Source organism: Mya arenaria, chromosome 17 (assembly GCF_026914265.1).
Source record: "Mya arenaria isolate MELC-2E11 chromosome 17, ASM2691426v1".
Taxonomy (NCBI): domain Eukaryota; kingdom Metazoa; phylum Mollusca; class Bivalvia; order Myida; family Myidae; genus Mya; species Mya arenaria.
In genome coordinates, this window is record NC_069138.1 from 27184156 (window position 1) to 27209835 (window position 25680).

General features: G+C 33.7%; 1 protein-coding gene across 10 annotated transcripts in view; it reads right to left on the reverse strand.

Annotated features, from left to right (window-relative positions):
• Positions 1–1931: 1931 nt before the first annotated feature.
• The window catches only part of LOC128223883 (choline transporter-like protein 2), a 51460-nt gene continuing 27711 nt past the window's right edge, over positions 1932–25680 (reverse strand). For all 10 annotated transcript variants that reach the window (XM_052933335.1, XM_052933328.1, XM_052933329.1 and 7 more), the window contains 20 exons: positions 25252–25330; positions 24457–24544; positions 22051–22164; positions 20507–20567; positions 18687–18834; positions 18050–18133; positions 17544–17656; positions 17012–17128; positions 16693–16792; positions 16049–16141; positions 14961–15102; positions 14531–14586; positions 10917–11093; positions 9982–10110; positions 9532–9601; positions 9124–9197; positions 8530–8600; positions 7142–7230; positions 6492–6576; positions 1932–5458 (listed from right to left, as the gene is read on the reverse strand). In XM_052933335.1, the coding sequence (XP_052789295.1) occupies positions 5352–5458; positions 6492–6576; positions 7142–7230; positions 8530–8600; positions 9124–9197; positions 9532–9601; positions 9982–10110; positions 10917–11093; positions 14531–14586; positions 14961–15102; positions 16049–16141; positions 16693–16792; positions 17012–17128; positions 17544–17656; positions 18050–18133; positions 18687–18834; positions 20507–20567; positions 22051–22164; positions 24457–24544; positions 25252–25330 (1997 nt within the window). In that variant the 3' untranslated portion in view covers positions 1932–5351. The remainder of the gene's footprint in view (positions 5459–6491; positions 6577–7141; positions 7231–8529; positions 8601–9123; positions 9198–9531; positions 9602–9981; positions 10111–10916; positions 11094–14530; positions 14587–14960; positions 15103–16048; positions 16142–16692; positions 16793–17011; positions 17129–17543; positions 17657–18049; positions 18134–18686; positions 18835–20506; positions 20568–22050; positions 22165–24456; positions 24545–25251; positions 25331–25680) is intronic.

Genomic DNA, 25680 nt, shown 5'->3' on the forward strand with positions numbered 1-25680 from the left:
AGGAATAGTCATTGACCAGTTCTAAATTTTGTAATAGGATTTAATAAGTTGATAGTTTCCAGTAAAATATGAATGCATCTTTCTGAGAGCGGTGAATTAGTTAAATGAATTATATGGAGTTGAAACAAGCAAACCATTTTAGTTTTACTTTTTTCCCTGTCCTTAGGTCTGTTGGTCCATAAGCGTTTGTAATGTGGTGTCAGCGTCAACAAAATCAATTTTTATACAATAGCTCTGTAATTGATCATTATATCCCCACAAACGATGTTTGAGGGAGTATATAGGAGTGAGCTTGTCGGTCGGTCGGTCGGTCTGTCGGTCGGTCGGTCTGTCGGTTTTCATGGTTTCCAGACGATAACTCATGAAAGGCTAGACAGATTTGAACAATTTTTGGTACACAGGTGTAACATCAGAAGATACAGGTCAAGTTCGATATTGGGGCTGGTGGGGCCAAGGTCAAAGTCACTGTTACTAAAAATAGAAAAACGGTTTCCGGACGATAACTCATGAAAGGCTTGACAGATTTGAACAATTTTTGGTACACAGGTGTAACATCAGAAGATACAGGTCAAGTTCGATATTGGGGCTGGTGGGGCCAAGGTCAAGGTCACTGTTACTAAAGATAGAAAAACGGTCTGGACGATAACTCATGAAAGGCTAGACAGATTTGAACAATTTTTGGTACACAGTTGTAACATCAGAAGATACAGGTCAAGATCGATATTGGGGCTGGTGGGGCCAAGGTCAAGGTCACTGTTACTAAAAATAGAAAAATGGTTTCCGGACGATAACTCATGAAAGGCTAGACAGATTTGAACAATTTTTGGTACCCAGGTGTAACATCAGAAGATACAGTTTGGTACACAGGTGTAACATCAGAAGATATAGGTCAAGTTCGATATTGGGGCTGGTGGGGCCAAGGTCAAGGTCACTGTTACTAAAAATAGAAAAACAGTTTCCGGACGATAACTCATGAAAGGCTAGACAGATTTGAACAATTTTTGGAACACAGGTGTAACATCAGAAGATACAGGTCAAGTTCGATATTGGGGCTGGTGGGGCCAAGGTCACTGTTACTAAAAATAGAAAAACGGTTTACGGACGATAACTCATGAAAGGCTAGTTTTTCTTGTCAGCAGTGTTACTTCTAAATTACTCAACAGATTTAAATAAAACAATACATGAATGATAAAAGAAGATGCAGTGTGCAGTAACCTTGGAGTTATGGCCTCTTTTCAAAGGAATGGTTTGCCATTCCTGTGTCCAGGTGGCATTTGGGGGTATTCGTCACTCCTGTGACAGCTCTAGTTCAATCATGAAGCTTTTTGAAAATGTTTAGGAATAATCTTTTAAGTTGGGTTCATAGGGTATTTCACCTTAGAAATGTCAGAGTTGTGTCCCTTTTTACATTGAAAAAGTAAATTCAGACATTCGGTGCAGACAATTATTTAAATTCATATTTATTTGTATTTATTATATTTTATCATGAAAAACTTTATTGACAGATTTTCCAGGCATACCAGTAACTAGTAACCCTACATTATTGCCAACAGGATTCAAACCCCCAACACACGCTATTTATAACAATGGCCAAGGCCAATCCAGCCATACATAGCACACAAAATAAGCTTCACAGAACGTAATCTAACCAATGTATTTTAACTTGAAATGAAATCTGGATTAATAAAAAAATCTTTGAGAACATTTGTGGCTCATTTCAATGCATTATACATTATTATATTTTTTATGAAATAGTTATAAGTGCTTTTGATTTTTGGTTTAAAAAACAGCTTTTAAATATTAAACATGTATCTTTTATTTTCTATGGAATTTTGCTGAATAAAAATTATTGTAATACAGTAAATGGATGTTTGTATTTGTCACTCGCATCTCATTTAAAACCTACTTTGGTAAATAAATGACATTCAAACGACACTTTTAATACATTTTATTAGAAAAGTAAAGATGACAAGACACATTTTTCAACAAAAAGAAACATAGTTTTTGGTCAACAAGACTGCTATATATATATGCAAATATACAAACAGTTCGAATGCATTGACTGCTTGCTTAAGACACTTGAAATTTTAAAGTATATAAATTACATGACATGTTTATAAATTACAAATGACAAAGGGCTATAAATTACAATCAGACACAACACTTTTTAATGATCTATAATCAAATTGTAAAAGTTGAAAGAAGGAATTCACAAAGTGAAAGAAAATAAAAAATACAATTATATATAATTATGATTTATATAAATTCATAAACAAACTACATTAATTTTAATCAATAATTATAATAATAACAACAACAACACAGGGTCCATTTAATAAGTAATAAAATGAATTAAATAGTATTCATCATATTCATGAAATTAATAGCTATATGACATGAAGTAAAATCTTAACGATTAAGAATGGGCACAGTGAGTGTAGCAAACAAGCCCTTTTTAATCATTAAGAAATTACATAGAATACATCTACATTGGCCAACACATTGTCAATGCAAAATCTGACGCAGGGAGTGTGTTTTGGGCGAGTTGCAGCAGGGGGACCAACCGAGAAAGTTGAAATTCTTAATGATTCAGCTTAGTACTAAATATTGCTAATCTTTAATTCCATTGGCTGAAAATGTAGGATGTATTCTAAAGTGTGTTATAAACTTTCACTGAAATGGCATGATCCCTCATAATGTATTCTTGTTTTCAAACAGACCATAGACACATTATAACTGATCATCAAATACTGTCGCTCGCACATTAAAAAAAAAAAATGACCAAAAATTAGAAAATTTTAAAATGACAGTCTAAGCACAGACTTACTATTCCACCTATCAGTAAAATGAACGGTGATAGTGTGTCAACAATATTGATCAAGAAATGTATGTTTTGTTTCTTAGTTTTCCAATCTATAAAACTGTTGAAACAATACAACATTGTTGGTCGTTCATATACATTGTAAATGAAGTCAAACTATGATAGGTGCACACTTTCCTTTGAAGGAAATTTTCATTAAGGAATTCTTTTTATATATCTTACAAAAATAATTTTCTTCAAAACAGTGCATGAATACTTACAAATACATTTTTCCAACTAAAATAACAATGATTGGTTATATATAAAGTGATTGTCTATAAAAATTCATAACACCTCGTACACAAAAAAATATTCTGTATCTAGAAAAATAACTACAAAATTCTTGTTTCCCATATACCATGTATATATAAATCAATACTCAGAAATAAAAATTCTTATGATATTAAGTTCACCATATCAAGTAAAAATCTGGTTGACTGGTTTGGACAAAGCCTAACTACAATGGATTTGAAATGTTTAAAAATGTTTATAATAACTTATTTTAGCTTAATTGTGAAGATGGCTTTAAGCTGATACGAATCACTCTGGAGTCTGTTTCCTTGGAAGAAACCAGAACTGGCGACCGTTTTAAGAGGCCTGAAGGATATTCCATTGGTAGGGATCAAACCCTCCATCTCTTGGATGAGAAGCAGACATATTTACCAATAGATCACTCATACCCTGGTGGGGATCAAACCCAGCACCTTTTGGGTTAGAGACAGACACCTATACCACTAGAAAACTCTTGCTCTGGCGGGGATCGAACCAGTGAGAGGCGGACACCTGGACCATCCCCATTTTTTACTGCAATATCTGCTCATTTATGTGATACAGAGTAATTCTTTACTTGCACAATCATGTTTACAAAACAAAGAAATGACTGACAATTCAACAGTATTGAATAAAAAAAATACTTGAATTGGTTATCACAATAATATACTTTTCATACAATATGGAGCATTATAAAATTCTACTGTTTGCAAATGAGCATTGCAAAGTGTACTAGTCTATCAATTAATAAAAACATGGTCACACGATGAGGCAATCAATTTGTTCCGTCAAAAGAGGTTTTGAACAGTAAGTATTCAGAAACTTCAGAGACTTGTTTGTAACTGTATTTTCCATGTGAGCATAATTTAAAACTACGATTTAATTGGTTGGATGATGCAAAACCAAGCCAAACTGTACATATATGGATGTTTTGCAGGAATATGAGCTCGCCTATTTGGTTGTTCGTTCATTGTGATAAGTCAAAGTATTTGCCAAATTTCTGATGACTGTAGTCACTTTCCTTTGAAGTCAATAGTTGACCAACAGGCTATAGATGTTGCATTTAATTTGAAAAGCACTTTTTGGAATAAGGGCACACTTAAAGTCACAATCATTCAATGCATCAAAGATTTGAAATGCAAAGTCAATTTGCAAACAGTTCATGTAGAAAAATAAAGCATTGCAATGTTCCAAGTAACATTTTGTACGATTTTACTATTCAATTAAAAAGTAATAAAAAATTCAAAACAAGTATCTTGAGTTTTATCATATTTGAATCGAGGATAAATTTTCAAATAAACAATCTTATAGTTTAAAATATACTACAGAACTCATTTCAAACTTCTTAAAAGTATGATTCTAGAATATTTATCACATAAATAGCTCTTTGAATGATGTACATTGTACACCAATCTACAATAATGATTTAACAACCATCTTGTGACGCAAACTGTTTGGACAAAGACTTTCTTTAAACTACATATATGTGTATTATATATATATACATCATATATAAGGGTCCTCTTATCTAGATCATCTCGTACAATCACTTTTGCGTACTGGTAAACCAAGAAGTAATGTTGCTAATGTTACTCATTTCGAAACAAATGGTTTAATTGGTCCTATAAGACACAGCTAGTTTCAATTTGCGGATTCAATAACTGATCTTAACATGATCTATAAGTAGAATTTAATATCTGATGACATTGGTCCTTTGATGCCCCTTTAATTTATGTACGCCATAAATCAGTCAATAACTAGATGTTCAAAAAATATATTTACAATTTGTGTCAAAAAAGTAACACAGAATGCCCACATACATTTGAATTAAATTCATTTTTATGCGGAGACAAAAATACATTCTTTGCATATTGTTAGCAATTTAAAATTTAATGTGTAAATATTTTGGTGGGGTGAAAACTGTTACTGTTTTTTACACCCCAGACACTGACACAAGGGTAAGAAACTCCTTTTTTGTTTAAATAAAGTTTATAAATATCTTCTATTCTTTTCACAATTCTTATGTTGCAAAATATGTAATTTAAATTGAAGCAATATTTTTTTATTCAAAAAGAATATTTTTCAGTTTGTTACTCCTGTGTCAATGATCTCAGAAATGTTAAATTCCAGCAAAAGCCAACATCTCATTTGCGTTCTTTAGAAGCTTTCTAATTGTTCACTTTGTCTTTCATGTCATTGTTTTTTTTAAATTTTAATCACGTTATTCTGGTTTTGTAGGTTGGTTCTTTTTGCCGAGGATTTTCATCAAGTTTTTCGGCATAAAGTATGGCTTACTATCGGAGCCATCATTTCTTTCCAAGTCTTCCACTGAAATAAAAATAATATAAATGTTTAGTTTATATCTAATGCCATATCAAACTGATTCTATGGTTAGGATCCGGTTTGAGTTTCAAAACCTACCTTGCAGGAAAAAAGAAAGTGCCAAAAAAAAATGAAATTATTCACAACAAAATCTTTTGATAGCAGGTACAAAGTTTCATAAAAGAAGCTTCCATATGTTTTGCTTTATTTCAAGATACAGTAAAGAGTGGCACATTGCCATAGCAGCCATATTTTTTATATGACAAAACATTATATTATTAGGTGCATAATCTCCAAAAACATTATATTATTAGGTGCATAATCTCCAAAAACATTATATTATTAGGTGCATAATCTCCAAAAACATTGTATTATTAGGTGCATAATCTCCAAAAACATTGTAATATTAGGTGCATAATCTCCAAAAACATTGTATTATTAGGTGTTTAATCTCCAAAAACATTATATTATTAGGTGCATAATCTCCAAAAACATTGTATTATTAGGTGCATAATCTCCAAAAACATTATATTATTAGGTGCATAATCTCCAAAAACATTGTATTATTAGGTGCATAATCTCCAAAAACATTGTATTATTAGGTGCATAATCTCCAAAAACATTATATTATTAGGTGTTTAATCTCCAAAAACATTATATTATTAGGTGCATAATCTCCAAAAACATTATATTATTAGGTGCATAATCTCCAAAAACATTATATTATTAGGTGTTTAATCTCCAAAAACATTATATTATTAGGTGCATAATCTCCAAAAACATTATATTATTAGGTGCATAATCACCAAAAACATAATATTATTAGGTGTATAATCTCCAAAAACATTGTATTATTAGGTGCTTAATCTCCAAATGACCCTCTTACAAATAGTATATTTCATAAACCTAGCTTGCATACTTTGTTTGCAGGATTACTTTATTTTTTCAGACAGGACAGACGGACGCAGGTGATGTCCTGATTGTCTCCTATTCGTGAAACAAATAAGTGATTGATGATCATTACACATAGGATACTTACAGAAGCAGAGGAACAGCGTATCAACTGCCATGTTGTACACGCTGAAGAAACAGGAAGCAACGACATACGACCCGATCGTGACCAGCTGAAAACCAAAATGAATAGACTGATTTAAACTAATTTTAATTCGATTGTATTTCTACACTATACAATAATAACCATTCATGTATCAAACTACTAATATTTCTGTTTCTACATTAACAAGACACGGTTTCGAACATTTGTTTTGTAAAGTCAGTTACACGATTCAAACTGATTTTATATTTAGTGTCATATCTTCCCGCCAGAAAACCATAGTACCATAGAAACAATATATTACTTGGATTATTGTCATTACAAATATTGAGCCCTTGAAAAACGTATTGACCATATATCTTTGATTTTTGTAATATTTTGTAAATGTTTTTTTATCATAGTTTTGAAGACAAAATATTTACCTGCCTTAGAATCAATTATGCATGGCCTTATTGTATCGTCTGTTGTTATTGATAAAGCAGCAATATCATTAGAAAATATTCAAAACAGAATAATAAGACCCACTGCACTTAAATCATGTTGAAACCTTGACTTACAGTCTTTGAAGGAAAAACAACTTGAAACTAAATACACCATAACGTTCACATTCAATTATCTTTATACATGTATCTTACCACGACTGGGACAACATAAAAGTTCAGAGATGGCTGGTAGGTCTTGAGGAACTCAATCTGACCATCAAAGAAGAAATATGATGCACAGGCTGAAAAGATAAAAAATAGACATATGTTACTTGCCAATTTCCAACTTTTAAAGGGGCAAAGCTAGATCATATCAGACACACAACCAACTCTTACCGTCATTCTTAGCTCGTCTGTTGTTGTTTTTTAGAAAATTGTCGGGCATTGTGTAATCCTTGGTGTCATAGTCATCGTGCAAGTCTTTAGCACTGACCAAAATGTTACGATATTTAATTAGAACATGGTACAATCACATCTACATTAAATATGCACACAGAAACAGAAAGGGCCTGTCTCTGTCTTTAATAATTGTAATTCCACTTGTTTGACTAGAATACCCACAAAAAAAATAAGCATTGGAGTATACTGTGTGATACTCTTCATCATGTTGTAGTATGGTTTCTTCACCTTAACTTTTGATTTCACATACCGTTAATAAATATCTATACCATATTATACTGTGTATAGGACACCCCAGAATGTTGGGGAAAAAATTGCCTGCGTTCTTTTTTAAGTTTAAGTTTTGAACTTTTTTCTCAAGTCCATTTCAGGCCGAAATTCTCTAAGCAGTGACGAAGAGTATATTTCTTGTAAGTTTAATGCAATAAGTGATAATTTCATTTCATGCCACCATCCAATATAATAATAAGAGATGTACCAAACAGAAACATTGAATTAAATATTAAATAAAGGAATGTTGATATTATTGAAATTTTATTTTTAAGACAATTTTACATTAATTATAGATACAAATTTGCATATAATATAAACTCTTAAAGGGGCAACAACTCATCTTCTCCTCCCACCATTAACAACTTGTCCATAACAAACAGGAAAGTTTGTCACCATGTCTACTGCTAGAACTACAGAGGGTAAGGAAGAGACCATATAAGTCACCTCTTTAGAGGTTCAGTAAGGGGCAATAACTCCATTACCATTATACAGGACATGTAAGGGGCCACACTTCATCTACTTATCCCACCACTAGCAACTTGCCAGCCGGCAACAGAAAGCCTACCACTAGTCCTATAGGGGATACATAAGGGGCAATAACTTAACTTACTGTAGTATGTAAAATGGGGGCCACAACTCCCCTACTCCTCTTACCACTACCAACTTGCCAACCAGCAACAGAAAGTATGCCACTAGTCCTAACAGGGATACATAAGGGACCATAACTTAACTACCACTATTTAGTGTAAAACAGGGGACCACAGCACACTTGTATCTCTTGTATCTTGTATCACTAACCCAATCAAGCATAAATAAGGGGTCATAACTCTGCTGCCACTGTACAGTGTAAAACAGGGCCAACAACTCACCTACTCCTCCTACCACTAACAACTTGCCAACAAACAACAGGAAGTCCACCACCTTGTCAACAACTAGCACTCTGAAATCATACAATAAGCATTTTATGTATTAAATCTGATACTTGTTAGCATGTTCACTAATTAATTAATAAAGGAACATTCCCTTATCAATATGGTATCATAGAAACCTTTAAATGACAACAATTCATTTAATATGTATTTTAATGAAGGTATAATTTGCATTGTACAGAAAAGCAGCCAGCAAAATTTTGCCTTAATTCCATAATTCTGTAAGTCAATATTTGGCCGTATCATGCAGGCGTCATACTATGGTGGTATTGATTAACTGTTGCAAATGTTTCGATGAAACCTTTGAAATGTTGGGTCAAGTATGTTTGTAGTGGGTGTATTAATGGTTGAACTGGAAATTCCAAAACACCATAACTCACTCAATGTATTAAGATTTAAACTTCAAACTTAATTTTCTCAAAGCATAAAAAAATGTCATACAGAGTAATGGAAATAAGGCATTGAAGTGATCAGACAGAATAGCCTATTTAGGTTTTCGAAATTTATTTACAGATTTTCTTAGAAGAGTCTCACCTGACGACATTTCTCATGATCAACAAAAAAGCAGTTTTGGCTGAAGAACAGAAGTTTTTCCCATGGATGGCAACCTGAAACATAAGGTGTAATGGTGTTATCTAACTTTTTTATCAACTGAGTTTCTGCAAATATTGGCTGGATGGAGCATTCTCTTTAAATTATGAACAAATGACAATTCAAAGCCCAAAACTCGAATGAACAGTGCAATCCAGATGTTTATCGTGCTGTGTTGAGATGTCCTGCCAATCAATATTTCAACATAGTTTTAAAACAATTTAATGAGTAATGCTTAAAAGTATTGAAAAAAAACACAATCTATTTGACAACCATTGACCTACCATGATGTTTGCATTTCTGTTCAGGAAGTGGATAAAAAAATTCCCCATTTTGCAACTATAAACCTACCATGATGTATGCATTTCTGTTCAGGAAGCGGATAAATTTTTCAAGGCACCAAAAACAGCACTTCAAGCATCTGAAAGGGAAATGCAACAATACTATCATAATCAAGACAAGAGCAATTCATTTATAGTCTGCAAAAAAAAAAGGCAGAACAGTTTGAAAACTAGACATTCTTGATTTGGGTCAACATATATTGCTGTTTAATAATTCTTTTTATATTTATTGATTAAAATTTAATCTCATCAGAATTGCTTGCACATAATATAAACTGCTCGCAAAAATTAGTTCTAATATATTCAATAAAAGTTGCTAAGAAATTAAACGAGTAAAACTTAAAAAAAAAATGAAATTATCTCAAAATCTGCAGATTCCATTCAGTACTAATTTTAACTGAAACAGATATATTTCATATACATGCATAATAATTTAGGGCTAAAACACATGTAAGCATACTTCATGATGAAACTAGCAACTGGATTTTCTGATCCTTTAAGCTTGTGGTCTAGGTACTCCAGGAAGACCCGGATGATCTGTATAATGGCTACAATGAGAGATCCGAAAGCAAGCGAGCCCAGGTGGTACCTGAAACAGAGATATGGGTTTACAGTGGCCTTAAATAGCCAAAGCCCACAAGCCTTACAGTACAAAATTGATTGTTGGGCTTGCTCAAAATTTGAATCTTATGTTGTCAGGCTTCATCAATTTCTAAAGACCCAATGATATGGTTCATGCATCTAGATCCAAATCTTAATACTAGGTCAAGTACAAAATAGCAGTAAAATATACAAGGTTTAAGTTAGCCTCAGGATGCTGCTGCCTCCGGTAATGACAACAATGACACCAAGGTTAAGACAATATCTCAATTGTTTTCTTTGAAAAGCAGTGATAATGTAATATGGTTCACCCCTCTACATCCAAATTCTAATTTCAATGACTGGGGCGATTATAAAAATGGTAGTCAAATATACAATTTAAAGATTCTTCACGATGCTGCTGCCTGTGCCAACAATGAATTCAAGGTTATGAAAATGTAGTGGTCAAGCGTCCTATATCATGACATTCGGAAGCTTTAAATAAATATTGTATAAAAACAAAAAATATTTATTCTATAAACCCCAAAAGACTAAGGATTGGATTCATAAAGTATCCTTCTAAGTGAAAATTTCACAATTTTTAAATACCCTCTACTTCCCATCAAATTTATTCAAATAATGTTAAGAACATTTTCTTGCTTATTTTCATATTTTTGGAGAACAAACATTGTTAGCTTTCTTACTCAACTTAGAAAAAAGACAGTTTCCCACTAAGTTGAAAATTGCCACTAAGACGCTTTAAGAACATGGCACCAGAGAAAATGGCTATTGCTAAATAATAAGCTAACTCCTTACCTGAAGCACCTGCCCACGGAGTTTAACAGTGGAAATGTCGGTATGTCACGTGGTTTCTCAAACGCCCAGTAGTATGAGGCAAACGCCCCAGCAAGGGCCATCTCCCCGAGGGCGATACAGAAGTTGACCAGCCAGAACAACATAAACAGGTTGTAAATCTGGAGGTATATTGTGTACCTGCAGGGTAGAATAAATTGATATGACTCATGCGGTTTAACTTTTAGGGGCTGAATAATAACTTTGAAAGCCTTCAATTGACATTGGTTACATATTGCAGATTGGTTAATTAACTATTTCTACAGATATTTGTCAAACATACAAAGCATTGGTGAGAAAAGAGGTTTTCCAAATGACATTTTTCAATACAGTTACCGGTTAATCCAAAGTAACAAGCTTTTTTTTAGTGCAGGTAGAGCCAAGACAATTTGTGAATGAGACCGCTGCGATGCAAACGTGAACCCTCATATTTTTCAGTAAAAAAAGAGACATAACTTGACAACAAACAGCAGAGTTAAGGGCCTTGCCAAACTTGTGCATATTTTCTCTGGCAACATGTGTACCAAGTTTCATTTGAATATCTTGAACAGTTTTTGAAAACAACGCCAATAACACCAAGGCATGCTGTTGTTGGCAACAACGCCATTTAACACCAAGGCATGCTGTTGTTGGCAACAACGCCATTTAACACCACGGCATGCTGTTGTTGGCAACAACGCCATTTAACACCAAGGCATGCTGTTGTTGGCAACAACGCCATTTAACACCAAGGCATGCTGTTGTTGGCAACAACGCCAATGACAATGACACCAAGGCTATGACAATAACTCAAATTATTTTCTTCCAAAAAAGAAGATAAGTTTAAAATGCTGAAAACAACTGAACTTAAACTACCACCTTCTATAAACTTACTTTACTTAAGAAAAAGTATGAAGAAAGACCTAATTTGTTTCTTATAACTTTTTTATGTTAGCATATAAAGTATGCAAAGATTTTCAGTAAATGAAGATATTTTGTGTTGATGGTACTCACATTCAACTTTACTTTTTGAATATCAATACATGTATGATATACAATTGAACCCCATTGGCTCAAACTCCCAGGGGCAAAAATATCTCGAGCCTCAGAAAGTTCAAGCGAAGCGGGAATGCTTACGTCCTGTATAAAGAAATCGGTCCTTAACATTCAGGTCGAGACAAGGAGGATTTCGAGCCAACTGTTTTCGAGGCCAACCAGGTTCGACTGTACATTGCAAACCGCCAGGATTTCTATTCTATCAAAGTTCTTAAATTGCCCAAATAAAACTTCATAACTCTTTCAAAATAACAGTGTTATACCAATGATTTATGTGGGAATAAAACATAAATTAAACAAAGTAAATTTAATTTTAGTATCTAAATTTGTGCTTACAAACATAAAACGGCCATCTAATCGAAGAGCGTACAAGATATCAAAATATAAAGAATTTCAATTGTACATTTAAGCTACTGTCACAAATTGAATTCAAAGGTTTAATTGTGAAATCAAATTTATTTTGCCTAAACTGCCCAATAAAGTAGTTTCTAAAAAGATATTATAACTATTCAGAAATATTGATATGAAAAAGCGATCATTCAATATGTGCATTAATTAGATGGCCCCTAAGTGCATGGTAACCAAAACAATATACAACTGTAAAATGTGGGTGTGTATGAGGGGTCATATTCAAAAAGCATCTTGGTGAAAATGTTCAACTTAGTGAAAAGATGTTTTTTTGCTTAGTTGAATTTTTAGCAAATGAGAAATGATTTTGCACCAGAAATATGCAAAAGAGCAAGTAAAATTTTAGTTATAAGAAATTCAAAAGTTTTCACTAAGTTGAAAATGTTCACTAAGAAGCTTTATGAATACTGAGACCCAGAACAAAATAACAGAATTCAACACTGGTGTGATAAAAAATTAATTCATTTTTTGTTCACCACACCCAAATCACCACCTTACCTTGCACTTTCAAAGAGTGACACAAAAAGATGATACAATATTAAAACAATATTCTGTTAAACGATTTCTATACAATAAAATTGAGTTAGTATAATTGCTATATAACTTAATGGCTGTGAATAAAACTCTACATGCATGTCGTCAATAGAAACACTGCTGCAGAAGAGATACTAAGAAAAAGCATTTATGCTTACTTCTCCATTCTGTGAATTTGTACTTTAATTGTCACATGACATTTTAACTCATAAGGATTGCAGTCAGCCCCCGAATATGTACATGGGTTATATGCGTTAGCCAAGTCCATTCAACTCCATGGGGCTGACTGACCAGTCCTGGCTGAAGTGGTGTGTTATATTTTTTATATTACACCAAACATTTTATATTAGCATTCAATATTTTTAAAAAACGCTTTTGACAAGTTTACTTGCAACTATTTTTTTCCGTTGTGCCAAAATTATTATTTGGACCGCCGACATCATAAAACTGGATTTTTATTAAAATACATTGATATACCGAATGATCAACTTTAAACATACAAAGAAGGGACACATATATGTAAGGTTTAATATTTACTAAAATAAACTTATCTTATCATGATAACTTTGTGATTAACTGCATGTCTACTTGTTATTATATGTGCATTGAGAAATTATTATATTGTTATAATAAATACTGAATAAACCAAACACTGTTAACACTGATAATAAATTGATGAAGGTCACATCAAACCACTTGATACAAATTATAGGGGCTCCCTTATAAATAAGATTTGATTTTTTTTTAAACTTAAATCAAATCAAGTAATTTTATTAACAATTATTAACAAACACCAATATGTCAACTTGAATAAACAAATTTGAACAGAATTACATTCATCTAAGCCTTATGTCATTCAATTTTCAATAGCATTTAATAAATGCATTTCTGCCAAAAAGAGCATTTTCTGTATGACTTTGAAATAATCTTTAAAAATGGAGCTCTTTTTTTGAGTGTTTGATAATTATTAGGTTAAACCTTACTGAAGGCTGATAAGGTATTTTATTGGCAATAATCTACAATCTAATTAATGTATGTCTGGATAAGTTTGTTTCATGTTTCTGCTCCCAGGAATCTCAACTCTAGTTGCGTTGATAATGTCTGTTATATATCAAAATATAAGTATACTTTCGTAAATGTTTGCTCTGTAACTTTATCTCAGGACTAAGAACAAGGGGTTTGGTAGACACACAAGCTTACGAGTCCAGGAGCTGTTTTCAATACCCAACTAAGAATTAACATTGATTTAAGATCAGAATCCAAATGTTTAATTGAATTCTCATACACCCACTTAAATTAGGAGTTAGTTACACACAAGCTTAAGAGTCCAGGAGCCATTTTCAATACCCAACTAAGATTTAACTTAAATTTAAGATTAGAATCCAAGGGTTTTGATTGTTCTTAATTGCCGATAAATTTTATACCATTTCAAATTTTTAACACATAAAATCAGTTAAATTATCAAACTGATATTACGTAATACAGTTGTATGACTTCGATGGCATTTTTCTTTCCAGCCTGATAGGCAGGTTTTGAAATAGAATCTGGACGCCAAACATAGAAACAATTTAGTATGGCCCAGGAGTAAGTGTAAGACTTACTTGCCCTCCTGCGCATGCTTTAACACTCCACACAACTCACTCAGTGTTGTATTCACCTGCAACGAAATAACGAAACAGACATATTAAGTATACGCAGAAAAATATCCATGGCTATTACAACAATTTGCCAAATTTGTTTGAAGCATTAAATAGTGGTGGAATTTCAACTTCGCCCTTATCCACAATTGAGTTAAACGAAAATCTAAGATAACTTCCGGTAATTCCGACACTTTTAACAGTTTGGTTGAAATAGTCCCAGTGGTTTAGGAAGAGAAGTTGTTTAAAGGAAAATGTTGATGATGGATGGACGGAAAATCGGACGGAAAATCACCCTAATTTTAAAATCAATTATTGCTGTCTTCGGGAGGGAATGATAGACATTAGACAATACCTGATCCTCGTTTTACCTCCTATTATCCGAGATTCTCACCTCATTATCACAAGGTATTTCCTCAAACAAGCTTCCTGTCTGTCTCTTAATAACATCGTAGTTGTACGATCCATTGCTAAAGATGGTGTCAGTGCCGTTCATTAGGTCAAAGGTCGGCTCTCGACCAGATGACGCTAAGTAACTGATCAGAGGTTAAGATTAGAATGATGTTTCACAATCCTTAAAATCAATGTTCAGGCACCTTTGGCTTTAAAATTGTGTTTTATTCCTGTTCATTGCAGATCCAAAGCTGAAGTCCTATCTGCATTGTGAAACATAAGGTCCTTTTGATAATATTTAAGTCCTTAGCTTTAAACATTATGTTTAATTCATTTCACATCAAATGAACAGTCAATAACTTTGAAAGTTTCGCTGACCTTCTTTTCATGTCAAACCATGGGTGCTGCCATTTTCATCTTTCTAGGTTACATGTATGTCAAATTAAAGATTCTGTAGGACCTATTTCTGCTTATTGCGGTTCATAAATGAGAAACATAATACAGCTTGTATAGCATTTCTGTTTTTTCCTATAAGGTAAACATGTACTTTCACAATATATTATTATTGGTTGTTTAATTTATAACAGCTTCATTTCAATGGCTGCTCTAAAGTTTTTTGAACTATAGAAAACAATACTGGTGTTTATGAGTTTGGAGAGGGCACCAGAATGTGACTCTGGCAGGCTGTACGAAGGACCTTTCCAGCAGGACCAACCTCTTGGATGTGAAGCGGACAAGTATTAAGCATCAGTTTCACAGCTGTTCTATAAAGGCAATCTCTTATGCTGTGACATCCCTTCATTTGCAGAGACAATCACCACATATTAGAAAAAGCTTGATTTCAGCTTTTCACTTTTTTAGATGTTTTTCTTTATTACCATATTTTTTTTTCTCATTTAAATCAATAAATATTTAAACAAATAAATGTTTACTAGTATATCTAAAATTAAAACATATTTAAGATAACAAAAAGAATTTTAAACTTGGTCACATGGTTTAGATCATCGTCATGTGACCTGATTGACATCAGTGGCTACTGAACAACAAAGGGAAGTAACCAATGCCCCTGGACTTTGCTTTAAAGGATACACAGAGGAGAGAAGCCAGTATGCGATGATGGCCACCTCTAGGACATAGATGAACACTGGGAAAATCAGGGTCATCAGCATGCTTCCAACTGCCCTGTGACAATGTATAAATATAATTAGTTAACACTGATTTATTTAACATAAATTAAATTGTGAAAAAAATATCTTAAAACATGGTATTAATCACTAACATGGACACAATTTTTACAAAAGAGAGTGGTCTCTTGTTATGCTGGCAACCAAGAAAACCCAGAGGAGACCCACTTGTAAGGTTAGGTGATTAGAAACTAAACTCACATATGTCATGGTGTATAATCAAACTGGTACATCTTGGTAATTTAACAGTTTAAGGTAAAATTTTATGTTTACATTACACTGATGAACAAGTAGCAGTGTTGACGAACCATTTGACATGCTTGGGTAATTATCAGAATCATTAATTCATTTTATAAAGCTCTGAGAGAGGATTGAAAATTTGGAAATTTTAAATGGATCAACCGAAAAAAGTTGTAATATACATCTGTATGTTATATTCCTTAATGTTTAGAATTAAACAAGAATAAACCTTTCTGCAAGCTTTAGATGTATAATGGTCTCTCAATTTCTATACAAATGTTCAAAAATACTATGTAAGAAATCAGAAACCTGCTGCTCTCTTTAATGAGGGCTATGGCAATCCGAATCCTCTGGCAAAGAATGAGTAAAATCAGCAGCACTATGGCCAGGATTGCGATGGATAATATTCCTGAAATACACGATAAAAAAAAGACGTAAATGATATATTATACACAACTTCATAAAGTGTAAATAGCATTCATCAAACAAAGAAACTTGACCTCATTTAAAAAAAACAACATCAAAAAACAACCTAACACTGTGGAATACTAAATAACTTCTATTAATAACAGCAAAAGTCTTTATGATTGTGTAAACTTTATTCAGAACTGCAAAGACTTCAACTTACCAAACCCGAGCCAGAATTTCTCCTTTGAGAATGTGAATGTCAATACTGCCATGTGTATGTGGAAAGACTGTTCTGTGTCCTTTACGCCAAAATATTCCTTCATACACCAGAAGGATGCTGAAATATAGTTATGTATTCCTTCATACAACAGAAAGATGTCGAAATATAGTTATTTATTCCTTCATACACCAGAAGGATGCTGAAATATAGTTATTTATTCCTTCATACACCAGAAGGATGCTGAAATATAGTTATATGCAGAAGTGAGGTTATATTTTCTTTCAAAAAACAGAAGGATGATAATTGTCGATTAACAAAGATAAAAATTCATGAAATTATCTTACTGTCCATTTTTTTCAATTTTGTCATATATATGTGAAGGAACATAACCTTGTATAAAAAGGTAGTGAACATCTTTTTTTTAAAAACCTTCTGATGTTTACTAAGCTTTCAAAATCAAAACCAGCTCCCGAGCTCTAGCAACTCTACACGCTACATTATATCAGAGTACTATATTAACTGTAACACTTACAGAATCCAAATACAGCCACAAAGAGGAACAAGGTAAGCCAAACCATGACGCCGGCAATCCAGCGCATCAGTATGATCCAAAGAAGGGATATCGTCATAGCCAGCAGGTAACCTCTGTTAATCAAGAACATTTATTTCAAGTGTAGTTAGTAACAGGGGTTTCAATAGCTGATAATTGATATACCTGCATAGAAATGGTGATGTTTGGGAAGGTGGGGGAGGTTAAGGGTTTGGGGTGGGAGTTGCAAGGTCAAAAGGCTTAGATCCCTTTTGAAAGTAACTCCAAAGTCCAATGCTACTGTTTTTGATGCAAATGTCTGAGTTAAAAAAATATCTTTACAACTGTACTATAGTTTGAAGCTAACATTAGAATACTGGTTAGTGAATGGATGACATCAAGAGAGGTCTTGTGATACGGGTTGCCCCTCGCCACTGTGCAATACTAGTAGTCCACTGATTTGGGTGATGAAATGGGCTTCCTTGTCATTAACAAAAACAAAGGCTTACACAAGGATCATCCACCAGGAGGCGACCACGTCCTGGATGACCTTCTCCCCGTATTCCTTTGCCTTCAGGAACAGACCATATGCACTGAAATATAACATACAGCATTATAATGAATAACCAGACCTCATCATTATAGGGGACTTGGACAAAGAAAGCGCTTTTGTGTCAGAAAATAACCAGGCCTCATCGTAAAAGGCGACTTAGACAAAGAATTCACTTTCCAATTAATACATAACCAGGCTTAATGTAATAGGTGACCTAGACAGAGAAGTTGCTTTCCCGTCAATAAATAACCAGGCCTCATCGTAATAGGCCACTTAGACAAAGAAGTCGCTTTCCCGTCAGTAAATAACCAGATTAAAGTAATAAGTGACCTAGACAAAGAAGTTGCTTTCTCGTCAATAAATAACCAGGCCTCATCATAATAGGCCACTTAGACAAAGAAGTCGCTTTCCCGTCAGTAAATAACCAGGCTTAAAGTAATAAGTGACTTAGACAAAGAAGTTGCTTTCCCGTCAATAAATAACCAGGCCTCATCATAATAGGCCAGTTAGACAAAGAAGTCGCTATTCCTATAAGCCTATAAATATTTGATAAAAAAATGAAATATATTAGTATAAAGTTTAATTCAACTTACTCCAAGCTGTCTACAATATCAGTCTGTGTAAAGTCATTGCCATTCTTGTCTGTCACCGTGGTGATACTGGCGTTCTTCAAATTGCTCTCCAATGAGCCAATCTCATCAATAAGATCGGCTAGCACTTTGGGGACACATCGATGTAAAACTGTGGAGTACAATAGGTATGATAACAAAGAGTGATAGGATAGCATGTAGATTTTGGACTTTACAAGCTTAACTGAGTAAGGGGTCATTCATTTTAGTTGAATGTTTGTCATTGTTAATTGAACCTTGGCACAAAAAAGATATGAAAAAATCAAACATTTTGGTTAAAGCACAGTGGAATACTTTCGGGTAGCAAACAGGTAAATTTAAGACTAGATTACTGTTTTTTTTTCATAAACAGACAATAACCAATTGATATATTAACAAGGGATGTTTGTCAAACATTATGCCCCCTATGAGGGCCATGTTGTCAAGAATATATGGACAATTGAATGAAATATGCATGGACCGAAATGACAGCTGATTTGTCATTGACATTGAATGCCTTTGAGGCAGTTTTAAGATTATGATCATTCAAAGTGTGAGGATAGTAGGTACAGTTTTTTTTATCATGTTCAGATGATGACTGATATTTGCAGATAAAACTGTATCCTCTTAGCAGCAGGGCATAAGTAAATAAAAATATGATGAAAATTTTAATGATGAATATGAGTTATGACCTTGACCTTTGACTCTATGACCTCAAAATCCATAAAGGTCATCTATTGGTCACCCCAACCTAAATGTCAAGATTGAGGGCTATGGGTGGAGGCATTGTCAAGCTATCACATAGACAAACTTTTTGTGTTCCAGGTCACTGTGACCATGACCTTTAACCCCATGACCCCTTAAATCAATTGGGGTTATCTACTGGCCAGGCCCAACATACAAGTCATGTTTGAGAGCCATGGGTGCAGGCACTGAGTAATCACTCGGGACAACCATTTCGCATTTAAGGTCAATGGGTCCTTGACCTTCGACCTGTTGACTCCTAAAAACAAAAGGGGTCATCTACTGGTCATGCCCAGCCTCCATGTCAAGTTTGATGATCATAGGTCCTGGCATTGTTGAGGTATCATTTGGAGGCTTTGTTAACCTATTCGTGTTAATGGTCACTGTGACCTTGACCTTTGGCCCGATGGTCATCTACTGGTCAGACCCAACCTTCATGTCAAGTTTGATGACCATAGGTCGAAGAATTGTCGAGTTTGTGTTCAAGGTCACTGTGACCTTGACCTTTGACCTGATGACTCCTAAAATCAATTCGGGTAATCTACAGGTCAGGCCCAACCTCCAAGTCAAGTATGAGGGCCATGGGTGCAGGCATTGATGAGTTATCACTTGGATAACCTTTCAGCATTCAAGGTCACTTTGACCTTGAACTCTGACCTAAAGACCCCTTAAATCAATAGGTGTCATCTACTGGTAAGGCCCAGTCTCCATGTCAAGTCTGATGACCATAGGTCTAGGCATTGTTGAGTTATCACTTGGACAAGCTCTGATAACCTTTTACCATTTAAGGTCACTGTGACCTTGACCTTTGACAGCATGACCCCTAAAATCAATATTGGTCATCTACTGGTCAGCCCTAACCTTCATGTTAAGTTTGATGACCATACGTCCAGAATTGTTGAGTTATCACTTTGGGCGGACCGACCAACCTACCGACCGACATGTGCAAAGCAATATACACCTTCTTTGAAGGGGGGCATAATTAAACTTGACTCTTTAGACAATGAGAAATAAAAATTGAAAACTGGACAAAATAAATACATGTAAAATAAATTCCTTACTTGGTTTACTTTCCAGAATGTATGCGGGACATGACTCATTCTTCACATATTTGTCGAGATCCTTCAATAAATTAAATAAGTACATGATCTATAGATAGATAGATATATTTATTTCAGTAAAGAATGCATATAACATGGACATTTAAAAACAAACATGTAAAGTAAATAAAACATAATACATACATGATATTATAAATAGCCATGACAGGCATACCGAACCAAGAATTACACAAAAAAGATAAGTCTTATTTCCATGTGGTCCTTTGTTTTGGCAGCTAAAAAAGGGAGGCATTGCATAATTTAAAAAAACAAGAGCTGTAGTAAGACAGCGCGCTCGACTACGCAGCTTTGACTTAGAATTGAATACAATAAAGATGTAATATGTGCCTGTCAAAAGCAATAAAACAATCAAATTAAAAAGTGAACAAGAATTGCGATGTGACAAAACCGGATTTTCAATGATTGGTAGAAGAGATTCAGTTTCAACTGCTTTCTTCTATTGTTTGTAACAGTGACCTTGACCCTAATTAGGGCCCCAAACACAATCCCATTGAAGTCCTCCATAAACTCTTCCTACATATCAAGTTTGGTCATAGTATGTCAACCATAACTAAAACAGTAGTCTATTTTAAGTAACAGTGACCTTGACCCTAGGGGGCCAAAAGGCAATCCAATGAAAGCTCTGCATAAACTTGTCCTATATACCAAGTTTGGTCACACTATGTCAACCCTTACTAGAGTTATTCAGTACTTACCATATTTCTTTTTTAGCAACAGTGCCCTTGACCTAGACCATAACTCTTGGGGCCTAAGTCAATTGAATAAAGGGTATTGGACTTCTAAGTGAAAATCCCAACTTGCCCTAAAACTTTAACCGGATGCTGACGCCGACGCTGGGGCAAGTAGTATAGCCCTCCTTATTCTTCGAATAGTCGAGCTAAAATGGGAGCTTAAGTTAAAATAGTTCCTAGACTGAAAATCTTTGAATTAATTAATGAAAAAAACATAAATATATATATATATATATATTTGTGGTAAGCCTATCTTACACTAGCGGCTATGGTAGATGGTTTTTCTCCCACCTCAGTTAAACAAAGTAAAATAAAAAAAAAAATTTTTGCTGGAACTCTTGTGCATAGTGAAAATAAATGCATCTTGATATGTGATAATTAGTGGTTGTCATGGATATGCACGCAGTGATTCAGATTATGTTAATATTTAAATCGTTCTTTAAATAGTTTTGAAGAGACTGCAGCAATTTATTTCTAGAATGGAGCATGAAATCTTTTTTATGGTGACATTTGAAGCGAGAAATAATTAACAAGTATTTTAAATATTGCCACAAGACAAGGTTTCCATGATGCTAACAGACGACAGTCTTCAACAAGGTATGTCATTGTGTGATGACAATAAAACAGGAGTTCTATACAGGTACTTGTTTTATCTTTGCCGGTGGGCAAGATAAGAATTCTAAAATGGTCAAATTTTTGGATCTTCTTATCTGAGTTGGGAGAAAAATAGTTCCAAGTCCAAATAAAACTCACCCCTCCAGTTTCAAACCCTGTCTTGCAGAACTTTCTCAACTCAGCAACATCTGCCCCAGGAATACTGCCAAGTTTATAATACACATTTTTTGTTGGGCATTCCTCGACACAAATCTGAAAAATTACAGCAAATAATTTTGGTGATTTTTTCCATAGTAAACAGAATACAAACTAATACCTAACTATTTTCAATAAAATATGTAGGTAAAGTAATAAAATGAAATTTAAAGTGAAAATCAATTTTGTCACTGTGCAAAGGTAGAAAGAAATCCATGCAATCTTGTTCAGGAGATTACCGGTATGTGCCAAGTGCACTAAATGTAAATAATCAAGGGACTTAACACTGTGAAAAATTACCTGAGCAGAACATGCCTCTGATATTATGCAGTAGCACAACTTAAAGGTTAGTATATTTTATCATTCCTGTGAATTTCATCAAAATCCCACCAGCAGTTTTTGAGATTTTGTTCAGAAAAACTGTTGTGATGACATAATCCAATATGGCCACCAGTCGGCCATCTTGAATGTGATATGAAAACTTTTAATGTAACACTCTTCCACTCATAATGTTGAGTAACTGTGCCAAGGTAGAAAAACATCCATGGGATCATGATCTGAAGATTACATGCAGACAAGAATCTCTATGACTTTATTTATTGTGCACTATACTAACTTTAAGTAAAAATTTGAAGGGCCAGCAAACTCAGCAAAACATCATACACCCATATCCCCACAAAGCACAATTCAAATTGTTAGTTTTGAAACTATGTTAGTATCTTTTCAAACTATAATTACGCAAATCAGTTTGCGTTGCCTGTCCTGTCAGTGCTCAAATAGTTCACCATCAACTTTGACCTACTGACCCAGAAATCATTTGATTCATGTGCTGACCATTGTGCATACAAAGTTTGAAGAGGCTCTACAGCAAAATGTTCAAAGTTTTCGATCAGAAACAAAAAGTGTGACAACACCGTGGATGCTGCACCATACAAAGTAATCCCTTTGTGTCTGGTATAATTTGCAGGTGATACAAAAAGCCCAGTGAATCATAATAAGAATTTACCACCAAAATATCGAAATATACTTTTGTGACATAACATTCCCTTTAAAATTCATGCAAAAATACCATTTCCGGCATAATCCCATCTTGCAAATATGTTCTGTTCAAAAGCTAACTTAAAGCTTATTGAATCTTACCCTTTTACAGGCTTGCTATAAATTAAAATCACGGCCATATATATTTATACAAAAGCTTCATAGATATTAAGCTGGAGTAACAAGGTGGTTTTTGTGATCCTCTCTGAAAACGGCAGCTAAATAGTACATTATATTGAAATGATATTATGAAACACCCAGCTGCCATATGGTGGGAACATAAAAGAAGTAAATAAGAAAATATTATTGCTGCATGGATATGTATACTTATTTAAAAGTATTAAGGTTTTTTTCTTCTAAAAAATATGCATGAATGCAGGAATTTTCATCTTTTACCTCATTCTAAAATGCAAAACAAAAATAAGACAGGAGTCGTCCACCTAAGGTTCAAACTGCCCAATGGTCAATGAACTTTACCAACATAGGTTCATCAACCCACTGTTTATGTTAATTACATAATTAGCTGTTCAATTCTGATCCAATTCCTAAGAGTCTGAACGGCCATCTACCCTAAAGATTACAAGATATCTTATAAATCATTTCTGACAATGGCCAGGCCTGAATGGCTATGCTACAATCTTGTTAGTTATTTTCTATATCTGAACTACTAGGTCTTCATAAAAAAGTTAGAATTTTGTTATCCCTAGTATATGCAAAAATTGCATAAAAATAACCTAAATATTTTTAGAAATGCCTTTTTAAACTGCACTCTCACAGATTGTTTTGACAACTTTTTCATTTTTTGTCTTGGAATGAGCTAATTTTGGGGTAAATATCTGTAAACCAGTAATATAGGACTGATGACAACAGAGCAGATCACAGTTTTCAGAGTTAAATTATGTTTTATGGCTAAAAGCGTTACTATTTTCGGCAGTTTTTCAAAACAATTGAAATCTGTTCTATTGTGAGCTAACTTATGTGTCTGAATTGAAGGCATTGATGCCAAAATCAGCTGATTCTGGGACTAAAAATATAAAAAGGTACAAACTGTCAATCTGTGAGAGTGCAACTTTAAATGACGGAGGGAGAATCAGATTATATTAAAACACAAATTATTTTTTTGAGAAAACGAAACTTGAGAAAAAGTGTAATACATGTAATAAACTGCATAATCTTTTGTTTCATTTAAAATATGACACTTTATTCCAGAATAATCAAAATTAATGGTCTACATTCATTTCAATCAACAATTTAATTTTAAAGCAATGGTAGATGTACAGCCATTTTAAATATAAAACTGAACAATTTTACCTGAGTGGTTGGACAGCCATCTACGAAAACTCCGGCCCCCATCTTGCCACATGCCAGTAGGTCATAAAATAAAAGGTTGTTCTTCCCTCTGTAAATATAGATTAACTTTAAAAAATACCGCAGAATTTTGTTTTAAAAAAGACAACGATTTTATTGAAAATTGGACGATATTGGATAATAAATTATTAGGTATTTGTTTAAGCCTCTTTTTATCTACAATTAATTTCTGTTTCTTTAAGTAAATCATTGGTCACCACACAATTAAGCCCACTTCTAAATTTCATGCTAACATCTTAAAACAGTTTTTGATTCATGGTCAAAGTTATAGTTTATGATTGATGATGTGGACAGCGACATCTATGCCATGTTACAGGTCAGCTAAAACATTAGTTAAGACCTGCTTTAAAGCTGCACACTCAGATTTATGGTTTTGACCTTTTTCAATTTTGGTCTCAGAATGAGCTGATTTTGATTTCAATACCTTCAATTCAATCATTTTAGATAACTCAGAATAGAACAGATCTCAATTATTCGAATCACAGCCAAAAAATTCCATTTTCTTAAAGCGCTAGTAAAGCTTTTTGCCCTTAAACATCAATTTTCCACCATAACTACAAAAAACTGCGATCTAATCTTTACGGTAGTCAGCCTTCCAATATCACTGGTTTCCAGACATTTACACAAAAAATGACTCATTCCAAGATCACTAATTCAGAAAGTTGACAAAAAATTCAATCTGTGAGAATGCAGCTTTAATTATTTTATTATTATTTATGACTTTGTACTGAATCTTACTTTTGTTCTCCATATCCACAAAGCTGCTTATCCGAGTTCATAGGATACAGAAGTAGGCGGGGATCTCCGTAAGAGAATGCTGTAACAGAAAAACACAAGCTGACATTAACTACGTAGTTCAACATTCAAATAATGCTGTCTGACTGGTTAAATATGCAAATTGTTGTTTGACTGGCTAAATATGCAAATATTTATATTTGACTGGTTAAATATGCAAATTGTTTTGTTTGACTGGCCAAATATGCAAATATTTATGTTTGACTGGTTAAATATTCAAATTGTTATAAAAGTCACCTTAGTGCAATAACTCAATAACTGCATATAGAAATAGAAGCAGATATTGAGTTCTTGCACTAAGGTGACGGTATTTGACTGGCTAAATATGCAAATATTTATGTTGGACTGGTTAAATATACAAATTATGATAAC